Source organism: Engystomops pustulosus, chromosome 2, assembly GCF_040894005.1.
Source record: "Engystomops pustulosus chromosome 2, aEngPut4.maternal, whole genome shotgun sequence".
Lineage (NCBI taxonomy): Eukaryota > Metazoa > Chordata > Amphibia > Anura > Leptodactylidae > Engystomops > Engystomops pustulosus.
Window position 1 is genome coordinate 19,357,618 of NC_092412.1, and position 27,971 is coordinate 19,385,588.

General features: G+C 42.0%; 1 protein-coding gene across 6 annotated transcripts in view; it reads left to right on the forward strand.

Annotated features, from left to right (window-relative positions):
- The window catches only part of FCHSD2 (FCH and double SH3 domains 2), a 144,472-nt gene that overhangs the window by 78,894 nt on the left and 37,607 nt on the right, over positions 1 to 27,971 (forward strand). For all 6 annotated transcript variants that reach the window (XM_072133879.1, XM_072133880.1, XM_072133875.1 and 3 more), the window contains exons 3-4: positions 7,584 to 7,629; positions 27,096 to 27,172. In XM_072133879.1, coding sequence (XP_071989980.1) covers positions 7,584 to 7,629; positions 27,096 to 27,172 — 123 coding nt within the window. The remainder of the gene's footprint in view (positions 1 to 7,583; positions 7,630 to 27,095; positions 27,173 to 27,971) is intronic.

Below are 27,971 nucleotides of genomic sequence, written 5' to 3' on the forward strand. Positions count from 1 at the left end.
TACAAGAATATAACTACTATAATACTGCCCCCTATGTACAAGAATATAACTACTATAATACTGCCCCCTATGTACAAGAATATAACTACTATAATACTGCCCCCTATGTACAAGAATATAACTACTATAATACTGCCCCCTATGTACAAGAATATAACTACTATAATACTGCCCCCTATGTACAAGAATATAACTACTATAATACTGCCCCCTATGTACAAGAATATAACTACTATAATACTGCCCCCTATGTACAAGAATATAACTACTATAATACTGCCCCCTATGTACAAGAATATAACTACTATACTACTGCCCCCTATGTACAAGAATATAACTACTATACTACTGCTCCCCATGTACAAGAATATAACTACTATATTACTGCTTCCTATGTACAAGAATATAACTTCTATAATACTGCTCCCCATGTACAAGAATATAACTACTATATTACTGTCCCCTATGTACAAGAGTATAACTACTATAATACTGCCCCCTATGTACAAGAATATAACTACTATAATACTGCCCCCTATGTACAAGAATATAACTACTATAATACTGCCACCTATGTACAAGAATATAACTACTATAATACTGCCCCCTATGTACAAGAATATAACTACTATAATACTGCCCCCTATGTACAAGAATATAACTACTATAATACTGCCACCTATGTACAAGAATATAACTACTATAATACTGCCCCTATGTACAAGAATATAACTACTATAATACTGCTCCCCATGTACAAGAATATAACTACTATATTACTGTCCCCTATGTACAAGAATATAACTACTATAATACTGCCCCCTATGTACAAGAATATAACTACTATAATACTGCCCCTATGTACAAGAATATAACTACTATAATACTGCCCCCTATGTACAAGAATATAACTACTATAATACTGCCACCTATGTACAAGAATATAACTACTATAATACTGCCCCCTATGTACAAGAATATAACTACTATAATACTGCCCCCTATGTACAAGAATATAACTACTATAATACTGCCCCTATGTACAAGAATATAACTACTATAATACTGCCCCCTATGTACAAGAATATAACTACTATAATACTGCCCCCTATGTACAGGAATATAACTACTATAATACTGCCCCCTATGTACATGAATATAACTACTATAATACTGCCCCCTATGTACAAGAATACAACTACTATAATACTGCCCCCTATGTACAAGAATATAACTACTATAATACTGCCCCCTATGTACAGGAATATAACTACTATAATACTGCCCCCTATGTACAAGAATATAACTACTATAATACTGCCCCCTATGTACAAGAATATAACTACCATAATACTGCCCCCTATGTACAGGAATATAACTACTATACTACTGCCCCCTATGTACAGGAATATAACTACTATACTACTGCCCCCTATGTACAGGAATATAACTACTATACTACTGCCCCCTATGTACAGGAATATAACTACTATAATACTGCTCCCTATGTACAAGAATATAACTACTATAATACTGCCCCCTATGTACAAGAATATAACTACTATAATACTGCCCCTATGTACAGGAATATAACTACTATAATACTGCCCCCTATGTACAAGAATATAACTACTATAATACTGCCCCCTATGTACAGGAATATAACTACTATAATACCGCCCCCTATGTACAAGAATATAACTACTATAATACTGCCCCCTATGTACAAGAATATAACTACTATAATACTGCCCCATATGTACAAGAATATAACTACTATAATACTGCCCCCTATGTACAGGAATATAACTACTATAATACCGCCCCCTATGTACAAGAATATAACTACTATAATACTGCCCCCTATGTACATGAATATAACTACTATAATACTGCCCCCTATGTACAAGAATATAACTACTATAATACTGCCCCCTATGTACAAGAATATAACTACTATAATACTGCCCCTATGTACAAGAATATAACTACTATACTACTGCCCCCTATGTACAGGAATATAACTACTATAATACCGCCCCCTATGTACAAGAATATAACTACTATAATACTGCCCCCTATGTACAAGAATATAACTACTATAATACTGCCCCATATGTACAAGAATATAACTACTATAATACTGCCCCCTATGTACAGGAATATAACTACTATAATACCGCCCCCTATGTACAAGAATATAACTACTATAATACTGCCCCCTATGTACATGAATATAACTACTATAATACTGCCCCCTATGTACAAGAATATAACTACTATAATACTGCCCCCTATGTACAAGACTATAACTACTATAATACTGCCCCTATGTACAAGAATATAACTACTATAATACTGCCCCCTATGTACAAGAATATAACTACTATAATACTGCCCCCTATGTACAAGACTATAACTACTGTAATACTGCCCCTATGTACAAGAATATAACTACTATAATACTGCCCCCTATGTACAAGAATATAACTACTATAATACTGCCCCCTATGTACAAGAATATAACTACTATAATACTGCCCCTATGTACAAGAATATAACTACTATAATACTGCCCCCTATGTACAGGAATATAACTACTATAATACTGCCCCCTATGTACAAGACTATAACTACTATAATACTGCCCCTATGTACAAGAATATAACTACTATAATACTGCCCCCTATGTACAAGAATATAACTACTATAATACTGCCCCCTATGTACAAGAATATAACTACTATAATACTGCCCCTTATGTACAAGAATATAACTACTATAATACTGCCCCCTATGTACAAGAATATAACTACTATAATACTGCCCCCTATGTACAAGAATATAACTACTATAATACTGCCCCTATGTACAAGAATATAACTACTATAATACTGCCCCCTATGTACAAGAATATAACTACTATAATACTGCTCCCCATGTACAAGAATATAACTACTATATTACTGTCCCCTATGTACAAGAATATAACTACTATAATACTGCCCCCTATGTACAAGAATATAACTACTATAATACTGCCCCCTATGTACAAGAATATAACTACTATAATACTGCCCCCTATGTACAAGAATATAACTACTATAATACTGCCCCCTATGTACAAGAATATAACTACTATAATACTGCCCCCTATGTACAAGAATATAACTACTATAATACTGCCCCCTATGTACAAGAATATAACTACTATAATACTGCCCCCTATGTACAAGAATATAACTACTATAATACTGCCCCCTATGTACAAGAATATAACTACTATACTACTGCCCCCTATGTACAAGAATATAACTACTATACTACTGCTCCCCATGTACAAGAATATAACTACTATATTACTGCTTCCTATGTACAAGAATATAACTTCTATAATACTGCTCCCCATGTACAAGAATATAACTACTATATTACTGTCCCCTATGTACAAGAGTATAACTACTATAATACTGCCCCCTATGTACAAGAATATAACTACTATAATACTGCCCCCTATGTACAAGAATATAACTACTATAATACTGCCACCTATGTACAAGAATATAACTACTATATTACTGTCCCCTATGTACAAGAATATAACTACTATAATACTGCCCCCTATGTACAAGAATATAACTACTATAATACTGCCCCTATGTACAAGAATATAACTACTATAATACTGCCCCCTATGTACAAGAATATAACTACTATAATACTGCCCCCTATGTACAAGAATATAACTACTATAATACTGCCCCCTATGTACAAGAATATAACTACTATAATACTGCCACCTATGTACAAGAATATAACTACTATAATACTGCCCCCTATGTACAAGAATATAACTACTATAATACTGCCCCTATGTACAAGAATATAACTACTATAATACTGCTCCCCATGTACAAGAATATAACTACTATATTACTGTCCCCTATGTACAAGAATATAACTACTATAATACTGCCCCCTATGTACAAGAATATAACTACTATAATACTGCCCCTATGTACAAGAATATAACTACTATAATACTGCCCCCTATGTACAAGAATATAACTACTATAATACTGCCACCTATGTACAAGAATATAACTACTATAATACTGCCCCCTATGTACAAGAATATAACTACTATAATACTGCCCCCTATGTACAAGAATATAACTACTATAATACTGCCCCTATGTACAAGAATATAACTACTATAATACTGCCCCCTATGTACAAGAATATAACTACTATAATACTGCCCCCTATGTACAAGAATATAACTACTATAATACTGCCACCTATGTACAAGAATATAACTACTATAATACTGCCCCTTATGTACAAGAATATAACTACTATAATACTGCCCCCTATGTACAAGAATATAACTACTATAATACTGCCCCCTATGTACAAGAATATAACTACTATAATACTGCCCCCTATGTACAAGAATATAACTACTATAATACTGCCCCTATGCACAAGAATATAACTACTATAATACTGCCACCTATGTACAAGAATATAACTACTATAATACTGCTCCCCATGTACAAGAATATAACTACTATATTACTGCTTCCTATGTACAAGAATATAACTACTATAATACTGTCCCCTATGTACAGGAATATAACTACTATAACACTGCCCCCTATGTACAAGAATATAACTACTATAATACTGCCCCCTATGTACAAGAATATAACTACTATAATACTGTCCCCTATGTACAGGAATATAACTACTATAACACTGCCCCCTACACCTCATGCTGTGTATAGTGAGTAGTGTATCTCCTCTCATCCTCTGTGTACTCGCTGGGTGCAGGTCGTTCTTCCGATCAGTGACCTGCAGTCGCTTTGCTGACACTCGCTGAATTCCTCGCTCGTGTTTCCCTGCTGCTCCCTGTGACCTGACGTTCTGGTTTGCTTTCTCCTCTCCTGTCGGCTCCTCTTGTGTGAAATCCATTCATTTCCTGTTGCGCCATTCTCTTACACCTCCGCGTATATTACCGCTATTGTTTGTTTCTATGTGTCAGTGTACACTGCAGCTCTGGCAATTCTATTCCTTATCTTTAATAAACTACATACGGTAATTCTATCATCATGTTTCCACATCTTATCCATTGTCTAATTATTAAGCGGTCGGGGTCAATTTTTAACCAAATTATTTCCAGCAGTAGACGCTCGTGATGGCGGTGACTTGTTTTACTCGGATCTTTTTTTCATCCTCCAGATTTTCTTGGTTGAGCAATGGCCACCCTATACATGGCGCCTCCAAAACAGCATAGATCCATAGACCAGACCCTGTGGTGACCTATTCCTTCTCACAGCAGAGGGTTTGTTCCATTGTCTTATGTGGTTACGACCTAAGTTTGGCCTACATGATAATGTGGCACCTGCCCTGACACACTGTAACGACTTGGATGGACAGTAAGATATTATTAGTCTTACTGTTATGAACAACTTTCTTATAGACTTTTACAGGTGAATGAGAAAACTCCAGTAACTCCATAGTTACTCCTGCTCTTAGCTGAGGCCATTGTATACAGTATAGACAATGCTCTGTGAGCTAAATAGCCTGGACACAAGACTGGCACATTGTAACACACTAGGAGAGACCTGTGCAGCTGCTGCTATGTTTTGCTCACAGAGCATTGCCTAGACTGGATACAGTTATATCCACAAGCTTCAAGCAGGGTGCTTATAGCAAGTCCTTATTTCTGTTTAGTAACAGTTGTATCCAGTCTAGGCAATGCTCTGTGAGCTACACGGCCTGGGCTAAACTCTGTTACATTGTACCAGTTATATGTATTCTCAGCTTAGAGCAGGATTAGCAATGCACAGGATTTGCAGCCTATACAGCTGCTGCCGATCTTTTTGGCTCGCAGAGCATTGTCTAGACTGGATGCATTGATATCCAGAGTCTGCAAATGACTGTACATAGCTATTCTTCCAGCTGAGAAGTGGAGACAATTGTATAGTTTTTCGCTCGCAGAGCATTGTCTAAACTGGATACAATTGTCTCCACTTTTCAGCTGGGAGTAAGAATAGCTATGTATAGGGGTTTGCAGCCTCTGGATATCAATGCATCAAGTCTAGACAATGCTCTGTGAGCTAAACACAGCATCAGCTGGATAGATCTTTGTTGATTTGTTACAATGTATCAGTCTGTAGTCCAGGCAGTGTAGCTCACAGAGCATTGTCTAGCCTGGATACAATTGTCTTCACTTCCCAGCTGGGAAGAGCACTAGCTACGTATAAAATTTGAAGCCTCTGCATATCAATGTATCCAGACTAGACAGTGCTCTGTGAGCTAAACATATCATAGATCTCTTCAAATTAGTTGAAACGCATAGGTCTGGAATCCATTCTTTGTAGCTCACAGGGCATTGTCTAGACTGGATAGAAGTGTCATCACCGCACTGCTGAAAGCGGGACTAACTATGCAGAACAGAGACCGTGCTCTGTGAGCTGCATACATCCTTGTTACTATGTATAAGTGCAGCTGAAGTTGGTTACCACTGGATATAATTGTAGCAGCCCTTCAGCTGTGAGAAGACTGAGGTGGGTGGTAGATGTAGACGTGGAGAGCCGGTTACATGGTGCGGCGCAGTGTAAACAGAGGAGGTGGTCGGTAAACAGGGCGAGGATAACCTTTACCTTCCAGGTGCGATATGTGTGTGTATTATATAGTGGGGGGGGGGGGGGGAGCAGATTCCAGCGGGGTGACGCCCTCACAGCATCCATTATTATCACATGGTTTCGATTTCTCAGCTTTCTGTTGCAGTGTGTCAGTGTGCAGTGCTGTGACGCTGTGTGCACAGGGGCAGAGCCGTCCATGGTGCAGACACTGTATACCGCACCCATGTGTGACAGCACACACACATACAGCGTGTAGCTACCCATCACCTTATGACTAACACATATCTAAGTGCTGACTGTGTGGCGGTATTACTTATACCTGAAACGCTGCTATTTTTAGATTTCTTCATGTTGTGATTCCCGAGTTGCACGTTGTATTACAGTATTATTTATACCTTGTTTGGCGCTATTATTAGATGACTGTATGTAAGGTGCTAATGGCTGAAGAATGTGTGACGTATTAATTATACAGTATATCATTCTATTTCTACATTGCTTTATGGAGGAGATGCTTACTGAGCACCATATGGCGGTATTATCCATGATGTATTTGTAAATCGCTATGGAGTATTATGGCGCTATGTAAAAAAATCTAATAATAATCGTTAATTGTATATACTCTTTGACATATAAATAAAAAAAGTTCTCAATGACAGGTCTTTAGTTGAGCACTGCATGGCGGTATTTATGTAGGCATAGTTTGACTCATGGTATTGGGGGGGGGGATTTCTCGCAGAATATGCACTAAAGCTCAACAGCTTGAAGTTATACAACATAGCCACAGCAGCACAGAGTATTTATTGCCCAATATGTAGCAGACAAAACTTAAAGAACACTAAAAACCTTTAACAAAATCTTGAATAATCTTTATTATGAAACTGCTAATGTGTGTCCCATCGCTTACTGTTATGTCCTTGTTTCTTTTTATAGAACGTTCAGTCAGAAGAAGGCGGCAGTGGAGAGAGAGTATGCACAGGTAAGAGGAGACCCCGCTACTGGGCGCAGCAATAAATATATAAATACTGCCCCCTATGTACAGGAATATAACTACTATAATACTGCCCCCTATGTACAAGAATATAACTACTATAATACTGCCCCCTATGTACAAGAACATAACTACTACAATACTGCCCCCAATGTACAAGAACATAACTACTACAATACTGCCCCCTATGTACAAGAATATAACTACTATAATACTGCCCCCTATGTACAAGAATATAACTACTATAATACTTCCCCTATGTACAAGAATATAACTACTATAATACTGCCCCCTATGTACAAGAATATAACTACTATAATACTGCCCCCTATGTACAGGAATATAACTACTATAATACTGCCCCCTATGTACAGGAATGTAACTACTATAATACTGCCCCCTATGTACAAGAATATAACTACTATAATACTGCCCCCTATGTACAAGAATATAACTACTATAATACTCCCCCCATGTACAAGAATAGAACTACTATAATACTCCCCCCATGTACAAGAATATAACTACTATAATACTCCCCCCATGTACAAGAATATAACTACTATAATACTGCCCCCTATGTACAGGAATATAACTACTATAATACTGCCCCCTATGTACAGGAATATAACTACTATAATACTGCCCCCTATGTACAGGAATGTAACTACTATAATACTGCCCCCTATGTACAAGAATATAACTGCTATAATACTGCCCCCTGTGTACAAGAATATAACTACTATAATACTCCCCCCATGTACAAGAATAGAACTACTATAATACTCCCCCCATGTACAAGAATATAACTACTATAATACTCCCCCCATGTACAAGAATATAACTACTATAATACTGCCCCCTATGTACAAGAATATAACTACTATAATACTGCCCCCTATGTACAGGAATATAACTACTATAATACTGCCCCCTATGTACAGGAATGTAACTACTGTAATACTGCCCCCTATGTACAAGAATATAACTACTATAATACTGCCCCCTATGTACAAGAATATAACTACTATAATACTGCCCCCTATGTACAAGAATATAACTACTATAATACTGCCCCCTATGTACAAGAATATAACTACTATAATACTGCCCCCTATGTACAGGGATATAACTACTATAATACTGCCCCTATGTACAAGAATATAACTACTATAGTACTGCCCCCTATGTACAAGAATATAACTACTATAATACTGCCCCCTATGTACAGGGATATAACTACTATAATACTGCCCCCTATGTACAAGAATATAACTACTATAGTACTGCCCCCTATGTACAAGAATATAACTACTATAATACTGCCCCCTATGTACAAGAATATAACTACTATAATACTGCCCCCTATGTACAGGGATATAACTACTATAATACTGCCCCCTATGTACAAGAATATAACTACTATAGTACTGCCCCCTATGTATATAACTAGCAGTCTCTGGTGTTATTACTGATGCTCTGTGTCTGCAGATATTTAGTCAGTATCTTGGTGATGTGTTTCTGGCTCGTCTGGTTCTTGTCTCGGTGCCACCTCTGAGCGGCAGCTGTTAGTTTTCGGGCCTGGTTGCTGTGGTTGGCGCGGGCTGGCGTTCCTCAGCTGGTGCACGGGTCCTGTATAATGGGACGCGTTGTTGACCTCCCCAGCAGGGGAAACTGCTTCCTGCATCCTGCAATGAATACCTATAAGCGAGATGAGATTCCTCCTTTGTTCTGGAGCAGAGCAGCGATTGTCCCCGGCTCCATGAGAAAGTGACGGCTTCACATGTCTGGGAATTCGTGCCAGTGTCACCTGCTGGAGCGGGGGGTAAATTATAGATGCTACATGTTTATGTGGGGAGTAAACATTCAATTTACATTTCTACAGAGTCAATGGCTCATTCATCATTATTTACTGGGAAAGAAAAAGTTTAGTTTTGCTAAATCAGCATCAGCTGTGATCTGTGGTCACCCCACCCCGTCCAGGGTTACATATCCCTACAGTGCCACCACTGGACGAATGTGGTATTACACCATGCTTATTGAAATCGATTGGTCGTCCTACACATGTTGGGTCCTCCAAAGAGGGAATCTTTTCTGACTGAATTTCTTTTTAATAAGAGTCGTAGGCATCCTTGACCCTGATAATAAAAGGTATTGGATGGCAGCTGCTAACAGAACTCTGGCGCGTTCCGTCCTGCCGCGTTCCGTCCTGCCGCGTTCCGTCCTGCCGCGTTCCGTCCATACATTCACTGTGTCAGTCTACACTGTAGTTCCGGAATTCTATATTTTTTTCTATCTTTTTCTGCCTGGTAACACATCTAGAGACTGTAGATCTGCATTAAACAACTACAAGTAAATTCAGAATGTTTTTAGCACTTTAAATTATCCGTGAAATGGTCTCGCCACGCTCCACGTTTTGTGTTTTTCTTTTTCAAGTGTGAATGTAACAGTTTGTTTCCCTTCATAAAGAAAAAAAAAAAGTGCTAATCACAGTCGCTGTCAGACACGAGACATATGCCGAACATCAAATGGAAGGAAGCCGGTGCGCGTCTGCAGAACGCTACCACACAGAAGGTGCGAACACGGCTCTGCAAACAGGAAACTTCACTCGTAGGTTCCAGTGTAGACAGGGCTCGGAAGGAGGGAGCTGCGGTTATGGGCCTGCTATCTTTTTTTTTTTTTTTTTTTTTGTCTGTTTGTAAATTCGAAATAAATTTCCAAAAATGTTAATATTCAGTAGAATAATAAATACAAAAACAAGTTGTAATTTTAAAAGATTTTTAGCTTTTTTTAAAATTATTTTGTAGTATTTTTTTATTTTTATTTTTTTTATCAATCACTTTTGAAAATGTCCTAAAACTTGCAGCTGATTTTTATTTTTTTCTCTTTAAAAAAAAAATTAAAATTAGACCAGGCTGGTTTACTTAAAAAAAAAAATTAATTAATTAAAAAAAACCTCTTGTTCCTATTCCGATCCCTGTTGTCACAGAGGAAACGGTGTCTGTACCAATGACTTTCAGCAGTGACTCTGCTCAGCCAATATCTGGTCCCTAAATATCCACGAAGCCAATCACTGCCTGAGGAGAGTCACTGCTGCCTGTGATTGGTTCAGATGGAATTTGGTTTTATTTATTTTTTTTACTTTAATATTTTTATTTCTTGTACACCTTTGTCTGGTTTGATCAGGGAGCTGGTGCTACCTCTTTAAGGTCTGTACTAGAGAACAAAAGAACCTCCTAGTTTTGGGCTGTTTTTGAAAAAGTGACAGATTTTTAGAACGATGTAAGCTAGTAGGTGCACATTGTCATGTATAGTAGGCCGGTCATCGTACTGTCGGTTTTCCATCTCTTTTGGTCAATGTTGCAGGATGGCGCACTATAACCGGCAATGTTACGCTGGGTATAATCTCCCGGGGCCCGGTTGTTCCTGTGACTTGCTCTGATTAGTCAGTGTCATTGTCTTTAATCCTCTGCCTCCTGTGGGATGTAAATATTTAATGGAGGAAGAATTTAGTTTCTTGTTTGATGCGTCACACTTGGAGTTTGTTAGGAAAATGTTTGCGGTATTATTTCTATATTGTTTTATGTTAGTGTAGCGTCTGTATACAGGACTGTGGTGTGTGCTACGGGCTGTAGGGTCCTGTATAGGAGGGGGATCACCTGATCTATGTGGTCACTTAGCAAATCTCGTCCAGGACCCCAACTTATAGGGGTGGTCCTGAATGAGAACTACATGGCACATTATAGAAGAGATGTGTCACACCGGTCGGTGGATTGTGCCTGGAATTCCATCATAGGAAGGAAAACCTGTGCAGGTCCGGCGCTTCCACTAGCTGAGGGTCCGTCTTGTGTTGGACAAATCTTTTCTGATAGATTTCTGTTACAATGTAGCAGGCGTATAATCGGCAGCCAATGAACCACCCCACCTGTGATATTGTTGAATATGTCTGATGCAGTTATTGGGGGGCACTGTGTGGCAGCTGCTGTTATGGGGGTGACAATGTTGGACATTTGTATGAGGTTCTGTCTTCCTGTTGCTTTTATGGGGTGCCGCTGTTGCCTTGGAGTGGTTAGGGGGCGCCGCTGTTACCTTTTGGGCGGGCTTAGGGGCAACCACTCTCTTCTTGGGGTTAGCTTACGGTCCGCCGCCTCTATGTATTCCTGGAGTGAGCTTAGGTGCCGCCACTGTGTGTCTTCATGGAGCGAGCTTAGGAGCCGCCACTGTGTGTCTTCCTGGAAGGGGGTTAAGGGGAAGTCGCTGTGTGTCTTCCTGGAGCAGGCTTAGGGGCCGCCGCTGTGTGTCTTCCTGGAGCGGGCTTAGGGGCCACCGCTGTGTGTCTTCCTGGAGCGGGCTTAGGGGCCACCGCTGTGTGTCTTCCTGGAGCAGGCTTAGGGGCCGCCGCTGTGTGTCTTCTTGGAGCGGGCTTAGGGGCCACCGCTGTGTGTCTTCCTGGAGCGAGCTTAGGAGCCGCCGCTTCTGTCTTCGTGGGCCGAGCTTGGGGGCCGCCGCTGGGTGTCTTCCTGGGCCGAGCTTGGGGGCCGCCGCTGGGTGTCTTCCTGGGCCGAGCTTGGGGGCCGCCGCTGGGTGTCTTCCTGGGCCGAGCTTGGGGGCCGCCGCTGGGTGTCTTCCTGGGCCGAGCTTGGGGGGCCGCCGCTGGGTGTCTTCGTGGGCCGAGCTTGGGGGCCGCCGCTGGGTGTCTTCGTGGGCCGAGCTTGGGGGCCGCCGCTGGGTGTCTTCGTGGGCCGAGCTTGGGGGCCGCCACTGGGTGTCTTCGTGGGCCAAGCTTGGGGGCCGCCGCTGGGTGTCTTCGTGGGCCAAGCTTGGGGGCCGCCGCTGGGTGTCTTCGTGGGCTAAGCTTGGGGGCCGCCGCTGGGTGTCTTCGTGGGCCGAGCTTGGGGGCCGCCGCTGGGTGTCTTCGTGGGCCAAGCTTGGGGGCCGCCGCTGGGTGTCTTCGTGGGCCGAGCTTGGGGGCCGCCGCTGGGTGTCTTCATGGAGCGAGCTTAGGAGCCGCCACTGTGTGTCTTCCTGGAAGGGGGTTAAGGGGAAGTCGCTGTGTGTCTTCCTGGAGCAGGCTTAGGGGCCGCCGCTGTGTGTCTTCCTGGAGCGGGCTTAGGGGCCACCGCTGTGTGTCTTCCTGGAGCGGGCTTAGGGGCCACCGCTGTGTGTCTTCCTGGAGCGGGCTTAGGGGCCGCCGCTGTGTGTCTTCTTGGAGCGGGCTTAGGGGCCACCGCTGTGTGTCTTCCTGGAGCGAGCTTAGGAGCCGCCGCTTCTGTCTTCGTGGGCCGAGCTTGGGGGCCGCCGCTGGGTGTCTTCGTGGGCCAAGCTTGGGGGCCGCCGCTGGGTGTCTTCGTGGGCCGAGCTTGGGGGCCGCCGCTGGGTGTCTTCGTGGGCCAAGCTTGGGGGCCGCCGCTGGGTGTCTTCGTGGGCCGAGCTTGGGGGCCGCCGCTGGGTGTCTTCGTGGGCCGAGCTTGGGGGCCGCCGCTGGGTGTCTTCGTGGGCCAAGCTTGGGGGCCGCCGCTGGGTGTCTTCGTGGGCTAAGCTTGGGGGCCGCCGCTGGGTGTCTTCGTGGGCCGAGCTTGGGGGCCGCCGCTGGGTGTCTTCGTGGGCCGAGCTTGGGGGCCGCCGCTGGGTGTCTTCGTGGGCCAAGCTTGGGGGCCGCCGCTGGGTGTCTTCGTGGGCCGAGCTTGGGGGCCGCCGCTTCTGTCTTCGTGGGCCGAGCTTGGGGGCCGCCGCTGGGTGTCTTCGTGGGCCGAGCTTGGGGGCCGCCGCTGGGTGTCTTCGTGGGCCGAGCTTGGGGGCCGCCGCTGGGTGTCTTCGTGGGCCAAGCTTGGGGGCCGCCGCTGGGTGTCTTCGTGGGCTAAGCTTGGGGGCCGCCGCTGGGTGTCTTCGTGGGCCGAGCTTGGGGGCCGCCGCTGGGTGTCTTCGTGGGCCGAGCTTGGGGGCCGCCGCTGGGTGTCTTCGTGGGCCGAGCTTGGGGGCCGCCGCTGGGTGTCTTCGTGGGCCAAGCTTGGGGGCCGCCGCTGGGTGTCTTCGTGGGCCGAGCTTGGGGGGCCGCCGCTGGGTGTCTTCGTGGGCTAAGCTTGGGGGCCGCCGCTGGGTGTCTTCGTGGGCCAAGCTTGGGGGCCGCCGCTGGGTGTCTTCCTGGGCCAAGCTTGGGGGCCGCCGCTGGGTGTCTTCCTGGGCCAAGCTTGGGGGCCGCCGCTGGGTGTCTTCCTGGTTAGTTAGTAGGGGCCGCTGTCTTCCAAGGCTGACACTCATATTCCCCATTTATGGATATCTTAAACTAGTCTTAGACCTCAGGACCAGCTGAGTGACCTCCTCACATTTGGTTTGGGGTCAGTAGAGTCCACCAAAGCCACAAAGTGTCTATCCACTCGCTCTTCTCTGTCTCCGCATCGCACGCTGTTTTTTTCCGGCGCTGGAATGTTTCATCTCAGCCAAAGGCAACAGCTCGGCCGCGCCAGAACCCTGCACATATTATTGGAAGTGACACTGCGGATCTGCTTGGTCATTCTTGGCTCTGCTTCCTCACGTCTCGACCAGAGATACTCGGCTTAAAGGGCCCGTACACCTAATGCAACTAATGGAACAACATTTTACAGCGTTGACACTTGTCTTTTACAGGGGATCTCCATGTTATAATGAAACTGCTGTATCTTCCACACAATGAGGGTCACTTTTCATCCATCATAATTTAAGCTTAGTTGAGGCAGGTATCCATTAAAAAAATTTTAACCTTTCCCTTTAAATGAGACAAATCCAAAAACATGGGGTCACGGCGCCCGTAGGGGAAGTAAGTGATCGTCGTGTGATGTATGTGCTCAGTGAAAGGGATATGCCCCATTAGCACCTTGCCCCCCATAGGCCGTTCATTGTCACCAGGTGGGAGGGGCTTGTGGGGATCGGAATGTTGCAGGATATGCCCGAGTTGTTACATTGTATCAGGATTCTTGTTATCTGTTATTTGTATAGGTGAATGTGTAACTGGAGGCGGCTGGGAATCTGTCAGGTTCACGTGTCACTGAGCTGGTAATGGATGATGTCATGTAGTACAGCGACTGATAAAGATCTGCGCCGCCCGTTATCAAACCACAGCAATGAATGTGTTAATTATTTTAAAACTTTTATATGGAGAATTATTTTGCACCGTCTCTTTAAGAAATTTTGCAGCAGTGACACAAAACGGGTTGTTTCACCTGAACATTTTTAGTCTTTTATTTCACTATATATATTTTTTTTTTTTTTTTGCTTTTACTAATGTTTATCTCCGGTTTCATAATGTCCGATCACATGCTGCATCATAAACCTGATGATATTCTGGCATGGATCGTGGTCCATCGATTACTAGCTGACGGCTTAGAACTTTGCAGACGGTTTTAGTTAAAAACTATTTGTCTAATCCAAGTGTCTCCACGGTAACAGACTACGAAGAGAGACTAAATGTAGTCTGATTCTGCAGCCATTCATTACTTCTCTCTTCTGCTTGTCTGTAGCTTGTAGTCACCATCCTGTGTTTCCAAAACTACAACTCCCAGCATGTTGGATACAAATGCGATACAATGTATATGGTGGCCTTCTATGGGTATACAGCGCCCCCTGTGGCTGCCTTGCTTCTGTGACTCTTCACACTAGCTTTACGTCATGTGTATGGACGAGTCACAGCGACACAATGGCTCCATTTTCCAGCAGATCTTTAGATGACAGAACTTCAGAGCTGACGAGGGCAGCGTCAGTCATGGCTGGCGGGCATGGAGCGCCCCGGCTCACAGTGCTCGGCTTGTCTCCTGCCACACTCAGGGCCTTGTACTGAGCGGGCGGCTACATCCAGCCTCCTCCCAAGGAAAATACAGGAGTGTGCCGGGGACAGAGAGCAGTCAGTGCACAGCGCAGGAGCCCCGCCACAGGAATGTTTCCATAGGATGAAGAGTTTAGGTCAGTGGCTCCTCTTCAGGCCTGGGCAGAGAAGGCGCCATTCATACATCCTGGCATGAGGACAGCACCAGCTCTATTCTACCTGTATACAGCACAAGGGGCAGGAGTGTGCCAGCTGCCACCCCCACCCCTGTATACTGACTGACTCTGCATATTACTACTTTACAGGAGAACACGGGGGGGGGGGGGGGGGGGGCGGTGAAGTATTATAGTAGTTATATCCTTGTACATAGGGACAGTATTATAGTAGTTATATTCTTGTACATAGGGGGCAGTATTATAGTAGTTATTCTTGTACATAGGGGCAGTATTATAGTAGTTATATTCTTGTACATAGGGGGCAGTATTATAGTAGTTATAGTCTTGTACCTAGGGGGCAGTATTATAGTAGTTATATTCTTGTACATAGGGGGCAGTATTATAGTAGTTATATTCTTGTACATAGGGGGCAGTATTATAGTAGTTATATTCTTGTACATAGGGGGAGTATTATAGTAGTTATATTCTTGTACATAGGGGGCAGTATTATAGTAGTTATATTCTTGTACATAGGGGGCAGTATTATAGTAGTTATATTCTTGTACATAGGGGGCAGTATTATAGTAGTTATATTCTTGTACATAGGGGGCAGTATTATAGTAGTTTTATTCTTGTACATAGGGGGCAGTATTATAGTAGTTATAGTCTTGTACATCGGGGGCAGTATTATAGGAGTTGTATTCTTGTACATAGGGGGCAGTATTATAGGAGTTATATTCCTGTACATAGGGGGCAGTATTATAGTAGTTATATTCTTGTACATAGGGGGCAGTATTATAGTAGTTATATTCTTGTACATAGGGGGTAGTATTATAGTAGTTATATTCTTGTACATAGGGGTAGTATTATAGTAGTTATATTCTTGTACATAGGGGGCGGTATTATAGTAGTTATTTTCTTGTACATAGGGGGCAGTATTATAGTAGTTATATTCTTGTACATAGGGGGCAGTATTATAGTAGTTATATTCTTGTACATAGGGGGCAGTATTATAGGAGTTATATTCTTGTACATAGGGGGCAGTATTATAGTAGTTATATTCTTGTACATAGGGGGCAGTATTATAGTTATATTATCTGCACTTCTCTCACATACATGCTCTGTATACACAATCTCCCTATAACATGCGGCACATGACTCCTCCCCCTTCTCCTGATATAACTGTGTGCACAGCTGGGTGTGAGTGTTGGTCGTTTCTTCGTGCTGCGATGTTCTGCCTGGATATAATTAGTCTGGAATTGCCAAGAACAAAGTTTCTTACTGGAATCTGGATGTAACAAGTAGCATTGAATTTCTTCTCCCTGGAATCTTATGTTCCCAAGATTTGGCGCTGGCGTGGCCCCTCCCCCGTGTGACGCATTTTAGGCTCATGGCAGTGACGTTGATAACCGAACAGCATGAGAACTCTCCCCAGATGCCAGGAGACATTGTGCAATCCCAAGCCGTTCCTGCTATTAATAGTTGGTCTGTGGAGTGCTGACCTCAGCAGGCTGCAACTCATTCCTGACATATCTGTCCCTGGGAAAGTTGGGTGAAGACCAGCATTGATCTCATCCATTTCTCGGGCTGTGATGGGGGCGCTTATTCTGATAAATCCATCAATACAGAAGAGGGACTTTTAATATTTCAGGAGGCAGGGAAAGCTGGGTGATGACATGGGATAGCTAGGACAGGCAAGGCCCCATAACGGACTTCTTAAGTGGGCTCCACTTACTCCTTAAAAAATATTCAGTATATACAAACAGTATATACAGTATATACACACCATGTATACACAAATACTTACAGTATATACACACTATATATACACACATTCATACAGTATATACACACCATATATACACACATGCATACAGTATATACACACCATATATACACACATACATACAGTATATACACACCATATATACACACATCCATAAAGTATATACACACATCCATACAGTATATACACACCATATATACACACATCCATACAGTATATACACACCATATATACACACATCCATACAGTATATACACACCATATATACACACATCCATACAGTATATACACACCATATATACACACATCCATACAGTATATACACACCATATATACACACATCCATACAGTATATACACACCATATATACACACATCCATACAGTATATACACACCATATATACACACATCCATACAGTATATACACACACCATATATACACACATCCATACAGTATATACACACACCATATATACACACATCCATACAGTATATACACACACCATATATACACACATCCATACAGTATATACACACACCATATATACACACATCCATACAGTATATACACACCATATATACACACATCCATACAGTATATACACACCATATATACACACATACATACAGTATATACACACCATATATACACGCATACATACAGTATATACACACCATATATACACACATACATACAGTATATACACACCATATATACACACATACATACAGTATATACACACCATATATACACACATACACTATATACACACACCATATATACACACATACATACAGTATATACACACCATATATACACACATACATACAGTATATACACACCATATATACACACATACATACAGTATATACACACCATATATACACACATACATACAGTATATACACACCATATATACACACATACACTATATACACACACCATATATACACACATACATACAGTATACACACACCATATATACACACATACATACAGTATATACACACCATATATACACACATACATACAGTATATACACATCACAAAGACAGCATATTCACCCCCAATACCCCAGACGTCAGGGCCCCTCTGACACTGAGGACCCCAAAACCGCTGCTATAGTTGTGCCCCTGGGGTGATGATTTGCTTTGTTGTTCCTGAAGTAATGACCCATCTCTGAGGGCTCTATGATTGACTAATCTGTCCTGTGACATTGTTATAGGAAACAAATCCCTTGAAAACTGCCAATCAGGAGGTAGGGAAAGCTGCGTTACTCACTATTGCTCATGTCATAGAGCTGTGTCCGCTTTTGGCTTGGTTTGCAGCTGTTTGGTCTTGAGTAAACATTGCCATTCAGGAGCCATGGAAAACTGGGTGACCATCATAATAGATATTTACACATCTCACACAGCTTTCCTGGGTCTCTTCCTACATAAACATTACTATTTAATAAGGATGTACATTAATGCATGTCTGTGCCATTCAGGGGCCTAGGAAAGTTTAGTAATGCTATAACCCACACATTGCATACTCCCCATGAAAGGCAAGTCTATATATTGATAGAATTATTTTTTTCATGCATCACTGCCATTCAGGGTGTTAGGAAAGCTGTAATGTATCGCCCACCCTGCTTTTATAAACTTCTGAAAATATATCTTTCTAGCTTCTACAAGTGCCATGGGGTGGTGCCCTCACACTGCTGTGCTCTGTGTCCTCTGCAGACAGTGTTGGGTATTGTCCCCGGAGAGATGTGCTATCATACCATTGTGTGTATTGTTAGTAGCAGCAGGACTGTGATATATTGATTTATATTCCATGATTGAAGCTGGACTTGATAAATTGAGGGTGTTTCCTCACACTGCTGTGCTGCTAGCACTCTGCACTGATCTGCACAACACATCTGATGTCCTTACATCCTTACATGTGATTACACCTCGCTCCAGGGACAATACTTAACACTGGCTGCAGAGAGTACAGAGCACAGCAGTGTGAGGTTACACCCTCGGTGCACTTGGCGAAGCTACAATCCTGGAATTTTAAATCCATATATCACAGTCCTGCTGCTACTAACAACATTCAAATTTATTGTTTTTTTTTATAGTTTTTTTGTTTTTATTTTTATATTGGCCAAAAAATTATTTATATACGATAATCTCACCTTCAACTGTGAATTTTAAAGAAAGTAGTGGGGGACAGAAATCCCAATATCCCATACACCGTACATCATACAGCTACATGACGAATGATAGACCGGATTGATGGTTTTATACATTGTTATACATTTCTATATGTCCTGGATGTAACGTCTGTAGGAAAGAACATCCTCCCGTACAGGATTTCTGTCTTCAGTTGTGCCGCCTCGCGTGCGCCCACTGCATTATAAATTGGTTGTAGAAGCCGTTTCAGCTAATTGTGTGTTTATTGGGAGTATGAATCGCCAGGTGAGAGGATAAACTTATTACTGGAGGCAAATCAACCGTAATGTCCAAACTCAATAAGGAGAACGGATCACAGAGGAGGACAACCAGCGCCCGCGCACTACTGCCTGATGTACAAGAAGACCGGGGGATAGTACTAGAGGGGGCAGTATTATAGTAGTTATATTCCTGTACATAGGGGGCAGTATTATAGTAGTTATATTCTTGTACATAGGGGGCAGTATTATAGTAGTTATATTCTTGTACATAGGGGGCAGTATTATAGTAGTTATATTCTTGTACATAGGGGGCAGTATTATGGTAGTTATATTCTTGTACATAGGGGGCAGTATTATAGTAGTTATATTCTTGTACATAGGGGGCAGTATTATAGTAGTTATATTCTTGTACATAGGGGGCAGTATTATAGTAGTTATATTCTTGTGCATAGGGGGCAGTATTATAGTAGTTATATTCTTGTACATAGGGGGCAGTATTATAGTAGTTATATTCTTGTACATAGGGGGCAGTATTATAGTAGTTATATTCTTGTACATAGGGGGCAGTATTATAGTAGTTATATTCTTGTACATAGGGGGCAGTATTATAGTAGTTCTATTCTTGTACATAGGAGGCAGTATTATAGTAGTTCTATTATTGTACATAGGGGGCAGTATTATAGTAGTTATATTCTTGTACATAGGGGGCAGTATTATAGTAGTTATATTCTTGTACATAGGGGGCAGTATTATAGTAGTTATATTCCTGTACATAGGGGGCAGTATTATAGTAGTTATATTCTTGTACATAGGGGGCAGTATTATAGTAGTTATATTCTTGTACATAGGGGGCAGTATTATAGTAGTTATATTCTTGTACATAGGGGGCAGTATTATAGTAGTTATATTCCTGTACATAGGGGGCAGTATTATAGTAGTTATATTCTTGTACATAGGGGGCAGTATTATAGTAGTTATATTCTTGTACATAGGGGGCAGTATTATAGTAGTTATATTCCTGTACATAGGGGGCAGTATTATAGTAGTTATATTCTTGTACATAGGGGGCAGTATTATAGTAGTTATATTCCTGTACATAGGGGGCAGTATTATAGTAGTTATATTCTTGTACATAGGGGGCAGTATTATAGTAGTTATATTCTTGTACATAGGGGGCAGTATTATAGTAGTTATATTCTTGTACATAGGGGGCAGTATTATAGTAGTTATATTCTTGTACATAGGGGGCAGTATTATAGTAGTTATATTCTTGTACATAGGGGGCAGTATTATAGTTGTTATATTCTTGTACATAGGGGGCAGTATTATAGTAGTTATATTCTTGTACATAGGAGGCAGTATTATAGTAGTTCTATTATTGTACATAGGGGGCAGTATTATAGTAGTTATATTCTTGTACATAGGGGGCAGTATTATAGTAGTTATATTCTTGTACATAGGGGGCAGTATTATAGTAGTTATATTCTTGTACATAGGGGGCAGTATTATAGTAGTTATATTCCTGTACATAGGGGGCAGTATTATAGTAGTTATATTCTTGTACATAGGGGGCAGTATTATAGTAGTTATATTCTTGTACATAGGGGGCAGTATTATAGTAGTTATATTCTTGTACATAGGGGGCAGTATTATAGTAGTTATATTCCTGTACATAGGGGGCAGTATTATAGTAGTTATATTCCTGTACATAGGGGGCAGTATTATAGTAGTTATATTCTTGTACATAGGGGGCAGTATTATAGTAGTTATATTCTTGTACATAGGGGGGCAGTATTATAGTAGTTATATTCTTGTACATAGGGGGGCAGTATTATAGTAGTTATATTCTTGTACATAGGGGGTAGTATTATAGTAGTTATATTCTTGTACATAGGGGGTAGTATTATAGTAGTTATAGTCTTGTACATAGGGGGGCAGTATTATAGTAGTTATATTCTTGTACATAGGGGGCAGTATTATAGTAGTTATATTCTTGTACATAGGGGCAGTATTATAGTAGTTATATTCCTGTACATAGGGGGCAGTATTATAGTAGTTATATTCCTGTACATAGGGGGCAGTATTATTATACTTTTTCCTCTTTGATGTACATTGATACAGGAATAGATTGCAGCTCCTCTCCATTTATACTTGTACGTACTATATGTCGGTACTATCAGCATATAATACCGCTCCTCTCCTCTCATCTTCCATCATTCAGCAGTTCCTGGGAAACTGGCAGGAAATAGCAGGAATTAACATAATCGTATTTAAGACGGTAGAGGGTGGGATTTGGATGGCGCTGTAGACGGGCAGAGCTGCCACCTGGCCGGAACAAATGATCCCCTGACTGTGTGACTTTATCTGGGTATCTGTGTCAGGGTTATCCTCCCAAATCTTTTTCTTAACCATTTCAGTGCTGTACAATGTGACCCTGAGATTTGCCTTGTGTTAGACCGACATCTCTATTAATGGTGCAGATTTTTTCCGTTGCCCGCTCCCGTTACACCCCTCCAGGAATTCTCCCAAATGTTTATGGGCTCTTTTTTTTTTTTTTGTCCTCATGAATATGGATTGTTGGGGGGGGGGCACACAGAGGGGACATAAAAACATGTGATTTGCATACGTCTGCATAGGAATGATCTATTAATTATGTCTGGAATGTGTCCGCTGTCAAGACGTTCATTATCGAGCAATGTGTAAAACAAATGAGCAAGGGGGAGGAGGGGTGGAAATTACTAATTGCTAGATAATTATTTGTACCTTTTTTTTTCAATTTTATTTAAACTGAAAAAAAAATTGTTTTAATAACATCTAAATAATGATTTTATTTTTTTTTTTTATATTCCCATTTTTTTTTTATTTTTTTTTTTAGTATTTATTGGTGGTTTATTAAGGAAGAAAAACATTTCTGCGTTTTTTGATTGAGCATTTTAGAATTTTCTTTTTTTTTTACTTTTTTTTTTTTTTTTTCTATTTATTTTGTGTCCTCATAGACTATTCCTGAGCTATGACCCCCCCCCCCCCGCCCCCCTCTCTTGTAAGTCTGCGTTTATCTATTGCTGTGAAATATTTAAGGTGGCGCCACCTAGGATTCTTAATACAGTAAAGTTGTATGCGGCAAATATGGTGCAATGATACATTCTGCTACAATTGGACGCGGTTGTGGCCCCTTTAAGAAGCTCTAGTTGCTCTCTGTGACCCCATTGTTGCTATGTATCTTGTTGTGTTAGCCGTGGATCTGTCACTGACCCGTCATCAGAGCTTCCTCCTCCGACTTATTTCCTAGGAATGACCTGACCTCGGAATGGGACTCGGGCACAGTCATCTCCTCCTGCACTGTCAGCGTAATATCGCTTGTGTCAGCAGTTGGGGGAGGGGGGGAGATATTAGTGGAGCATCAGTGATCATAATTAAAGGGGAATTCTATCCAACTACAGAGGATAAGTTGGAGGATGCCGATTAGTCACTTGCATCAAAATGCTTCAAAAATTCTTCTTTCTCTTACATGGGTTTTATTAATCAGATTTTTCTAAGATCTATACAGCAGTGATCTGTAATGTGATGGGTTGGAGGTTTGGATCAGGTTTGAGGCTTCTGATCCTAGGACCCCATAGATTGATATTCATTATTGATATCCTCAGAATTGGGTAGGGGGTCTACACATGCTTGATCCAAAGTGAGTGGACACCAACTTCCTCTGACTATTAGGGGCCCCCTCACCCCCCTCCTGACAGAAGCCTCTCTGGTCATTTCTAGGGTGCCCTAAGTTTTCCTTCTTGATTAGAAAAATCTGATTAAAGCGGATTATTAAGGAATTCTGGAAAAGTACAAAAATATTAACCGCTTACTCGCCCATCTGCAGCTTCCACTTTCTTACGCCATTACGTACAGTCTTCTCTACCCCTGTGGTCACGCATTGGCCAATCAGTGGGTTTCCTCAGACCGCAGGAGATATTGCTTCCTCTATTGTCACTTTCTGTGGTCCCAGGAGGCCACTGACGGGTCCACAAGGGTTTCCAGCCCTATAGGCTGGACCAGAGGTGTCAAACTCTAGAAGTACAGAGCCTAAAAAGATGCCCTTACCCCGGCCTTCAGAAACCCCCAAAAATCCTTGACAACCTTGTTGTGTTGTCAATTCAAGGAAAGGAGGTCCCAGCTCGTTGTTTGACAGTCTCATTCTTTGGGACTCACTGTCTATCATGTTTGTTGTACACAACACATCTCTAGCGTCCAGTAATATTAACTATTAATCAGATTATTGGATTATATACATATATCGTTAGTGGAAATAACTTTATTTGCCCTATTAATCAGATTTTTTATAATATATATAATAAATATCTTGAAAAATATAAACTTCTCACGAGACGGCTTCTATTTTCCGGTGATAAATTGGAAGTTCCTGGTATGTTGTGGGATGTGGAATTGGAATGTTTGCACTCTCGTCGCCCTATTAATTAGATTTTTTTCACAAATCTGTAAAATGCCTTTAAATTTGGAAAGCAAGATCGCCTTCCTCACTTCCATCATATATTGGAAGCCCTTAGTTGTGTTCAGGGAATCTAGAAGTGGAGCGGATAGATTTTCTATCTCTCGTTGCCCTATTAATCAGATTTTAGTAAATCTGGAGAAGACTTTTAAATTGGAAAAACATAATCTGGTCACGGGATCTCCTGGGATTGTTTTTAGTCTTCAGTCATGTATTGGGGGCTTGTGATAGTTTATGGTGGGTGGGGGGCGGCTGCCCATCTGTTGTCTAAGTAATTATGCTCCTCGGGGCCTGGGAACACCAGTCAGTAGTTGTTGTTGTTGTCGGGATCCCCGGAGCTCCTGACATCCCTCAATTAAAGTTCATTCCCATAAACGTCTCCTCGGGCCATTACTTGTCTCGTAAGGTTTTTATAGCCCGGAAGGCATGGGACTCCCGCAGTGGCACAATGTACGGGGCATTCCTGGGCAGCGCCGGCCCCGCGTACAGCTGCACCCGATGAAAGGACCTGCTGTGTTTGTTTTATTAGAGGGGCAAATATTTATTATAACATAAATCAGTGTCATATACTGAATATTGGCCAAACATCTGCCCCCCCCCACACACACACTGAGAGATGAAAATTCAGATATACTTATTATTTTTTTACTTTCAAATTTAAAATATTATATATTATGTACCTCATTTATTAATATATTATTATAATATAATGAAAATTATAAAATTATAATTTTGTTATTTATTTTGATACTAACTTCTGAGCTGTGTATCTAATCCTATCCTGTGTGATACTGTCTGCTGAACTGTGTATCTAATCCTATCCTGTGTGATACAGCCTGCTGAGCTGTGTATCTAATCCTCTCCTGTGTGATACTGACTGCTGAGCTGTGTATCTAATCCTATCCTGTGTGATACTGTCTGCTGAGCTGTGTATCTAATCCTCTCCTGTGTGATACTGTCTGCTGAACTGTGTATCTAATCCTCTCCTGTGTGATACTGTCTGCTGAGCTGTGTATCTAATCCTATCCTGTGTGATACTGTCTGCTGAGCTGTGTATCTAATCCTATCCTGTGTGATACTGTCTGCTGATCTGTGTATCTAATCCTATCCTGTGTGATACTGTCTGCTGAGCTGTGTATCTGATCCTATCCTGTGTGATACTGGCAGCTGAGCTGTGTATCTAATCCTCTCCTGTGTGATACTGACTCCTCAGATGTGTATCTAATCCTATCCTGTGTGATACTGACTCCTCAGATGTGTATCTAATCCTATCCTGTGTGATACTGGCTGCTGAGCTGTGTATCTAATCCTACCCTGTGTGATACTGTCTTCTGCACTGTGTATCTAATCCTATCCTGTGTGATACTGCCTGCTGAGCTGTGTATCTAATCCTATCCTGTGTGATACTGGCTTCTGAGCTATGTATCTAATCCTTTCATGTGTGATACTGTCTTCTGAGCTATGTATCTAACCCTGTGTGATACTGTCTGCTGAGCTGTGTATCTAATCCCATCCTGTGTGATACTGTCTGCTGAGCTGTGTATCTAATCCTCTCTTGTGTGATACTGCCTGCTGAGCTGTGTATCTAATCCTATCCTGTGTGATACTGTCTGCTGAGCTGTGTATCTAATCCTCTCTTGTGTGATACTGCCTGCTGAGCTGTTTATCTAATCCTCTCCTGTGTGATACTGTCTGCTGAGCTGTGTATCTAATCCTATCATGTGTGATACTGTCTGCTGAGCTGTGTATCTAATCCTCTCTTGTGTGATACTGCCTGCTGAGCTGTGTATCTAATCATATCCTGTGTGATACAGTCTGCTTGAGCTGTGTATCTAATCCTATCCTGTGTGATACTGGCTGCTGAGCCGTGTATCTAATCCTCTCCTGTGTGATACTGTCTGCTGAGCTGTGTATCTAATCCTATCCTGTGTGATACTGTCTGCTGAGCTATGTATCTAATCCTCTCCTGTGTGATACTGACTCCTCAGATGTGTATCTAATCCTATCCTGTGTGATACTGGCTGCTGAGCTGTGTATCTAATCCTACCCTGTGTGATACAGACTGCTAAACTGTGTATCTTATCCTATTCTGTGTGATACTGTCTGCTGAACTGTGTATCTAATCCTTTCTTGTGTGATACGGTCTGCTGAGCTGTGTATCTAATCCTATCCTGTGTGATACTGTCTGCTGAGCTGTGTATCTAATCCTACCCTGTGTGATACTGTCTGCTGAGCTGTGTATCTGATCCTATCCTGTGTGATACTGTCTGAGCTGTGTATCTAATCCTATCCTGTGTAATACTGTCTGCTGAGCTGTGTATCTAATCCTTTCCTGTGTGATACTGTCTGCTGAGCTGTGTATCTAATCCCACCCTGTGTGATACGGTCTGCTGAGCTGTGTATCTAATCCTCTCCTGTGTGATACTGTCTGCTGAGCTGTGTATCTAATCCTATCCTGTGTGATGCAGTCTGCTGAGTTGTGTATCTAATCCTATCCTGTGTGATACTAGCTGCTGAGCTGTGTATCTAATCCTCTCCTGTGTGATACAGTCTGCTAAACTGTGTATCTTATCCTATTCTGTGTGATACTGGCTGCTGAGCTGTGTATCTAATCCTTTCTTGTGTGATACGGTCTGCTGAGCTGTGTATCTAATCCTATCCTGTGTGATACGGTCTGCTGAGCTGTGTATCTAATCCAATCCTGTGTGATACGGTCTGCTGAGCTGTGTATAAGGTGCGAGTCCTCTTGTTGCTTGTGATGTTTTTGCCCTCTGTCGTCTAATCTTTGGTGTCTTTCTTCCCGCAGACTATCCAGAAGTTAGCCAGCCAATACCTGAAGAAGGACTGGCCTGTAGTGAAGCCAGACGAGAGGAGCGAGTACAGGTACCTACCTCCTCACCTATTTCACAGTCCTGCTGCTACTAGCAACACACACAATGGTCTGATTAAACATCTGTGCTGGGCCAGTACCTAACAATGACTGCACAGAGCACAGCAGCGTGAGGACACGCCCCCAGTAAAATCCTGTAATATAAACACATATTTCACAGTCCTGCTGCTACTAACAACACACACAAAGTACTGATAACACATCTCTCCAGGGTCAATACTTAACACTGGCTGCAGTCTGTATGGTCACTCCTGCTGACAGGTTCCCTGTTGAGTGTTTTCTTGGTGGTATTGGCCAAGATCATTTTAGTGCAGCTTTGGATGTGACTAGAGTCATGTCAGCTCTATAGCTATGATCATACACCCTATACGTGTGATCCTGTCCTCACCTTGTCCTGGTATTAGATCCGTCATTTCTAATACATTTTATTCCTTGTTAAAACTTTCCCACTGACACAATGGAACGACTCTGCAGCACTTGTGGACACTTCATGAGACGCTGATTTATGATCATTACCCTATGGTCCGTTGTAATATCAGCACATTGCAGGTTAAAAAGTTTTGTGCTGCGACTCCATTCACCTTGAAGACGAAATCCTGCGCTGAAACATTGTAACGAATAAGCTGCGTGCGGATGGATGGAAATGTGACAGAAGTAGTCATAGAGTATCTAATCCCCAGACTAAAGGAGCCGATAACAGAGGGCAGGAGAGGGCATTCACCTGCCCCACAGTCGCCCACTCTGGCCTGAAGAAGCTGATAACAGAGAGCAATACCTTGTATTCATCTCCTT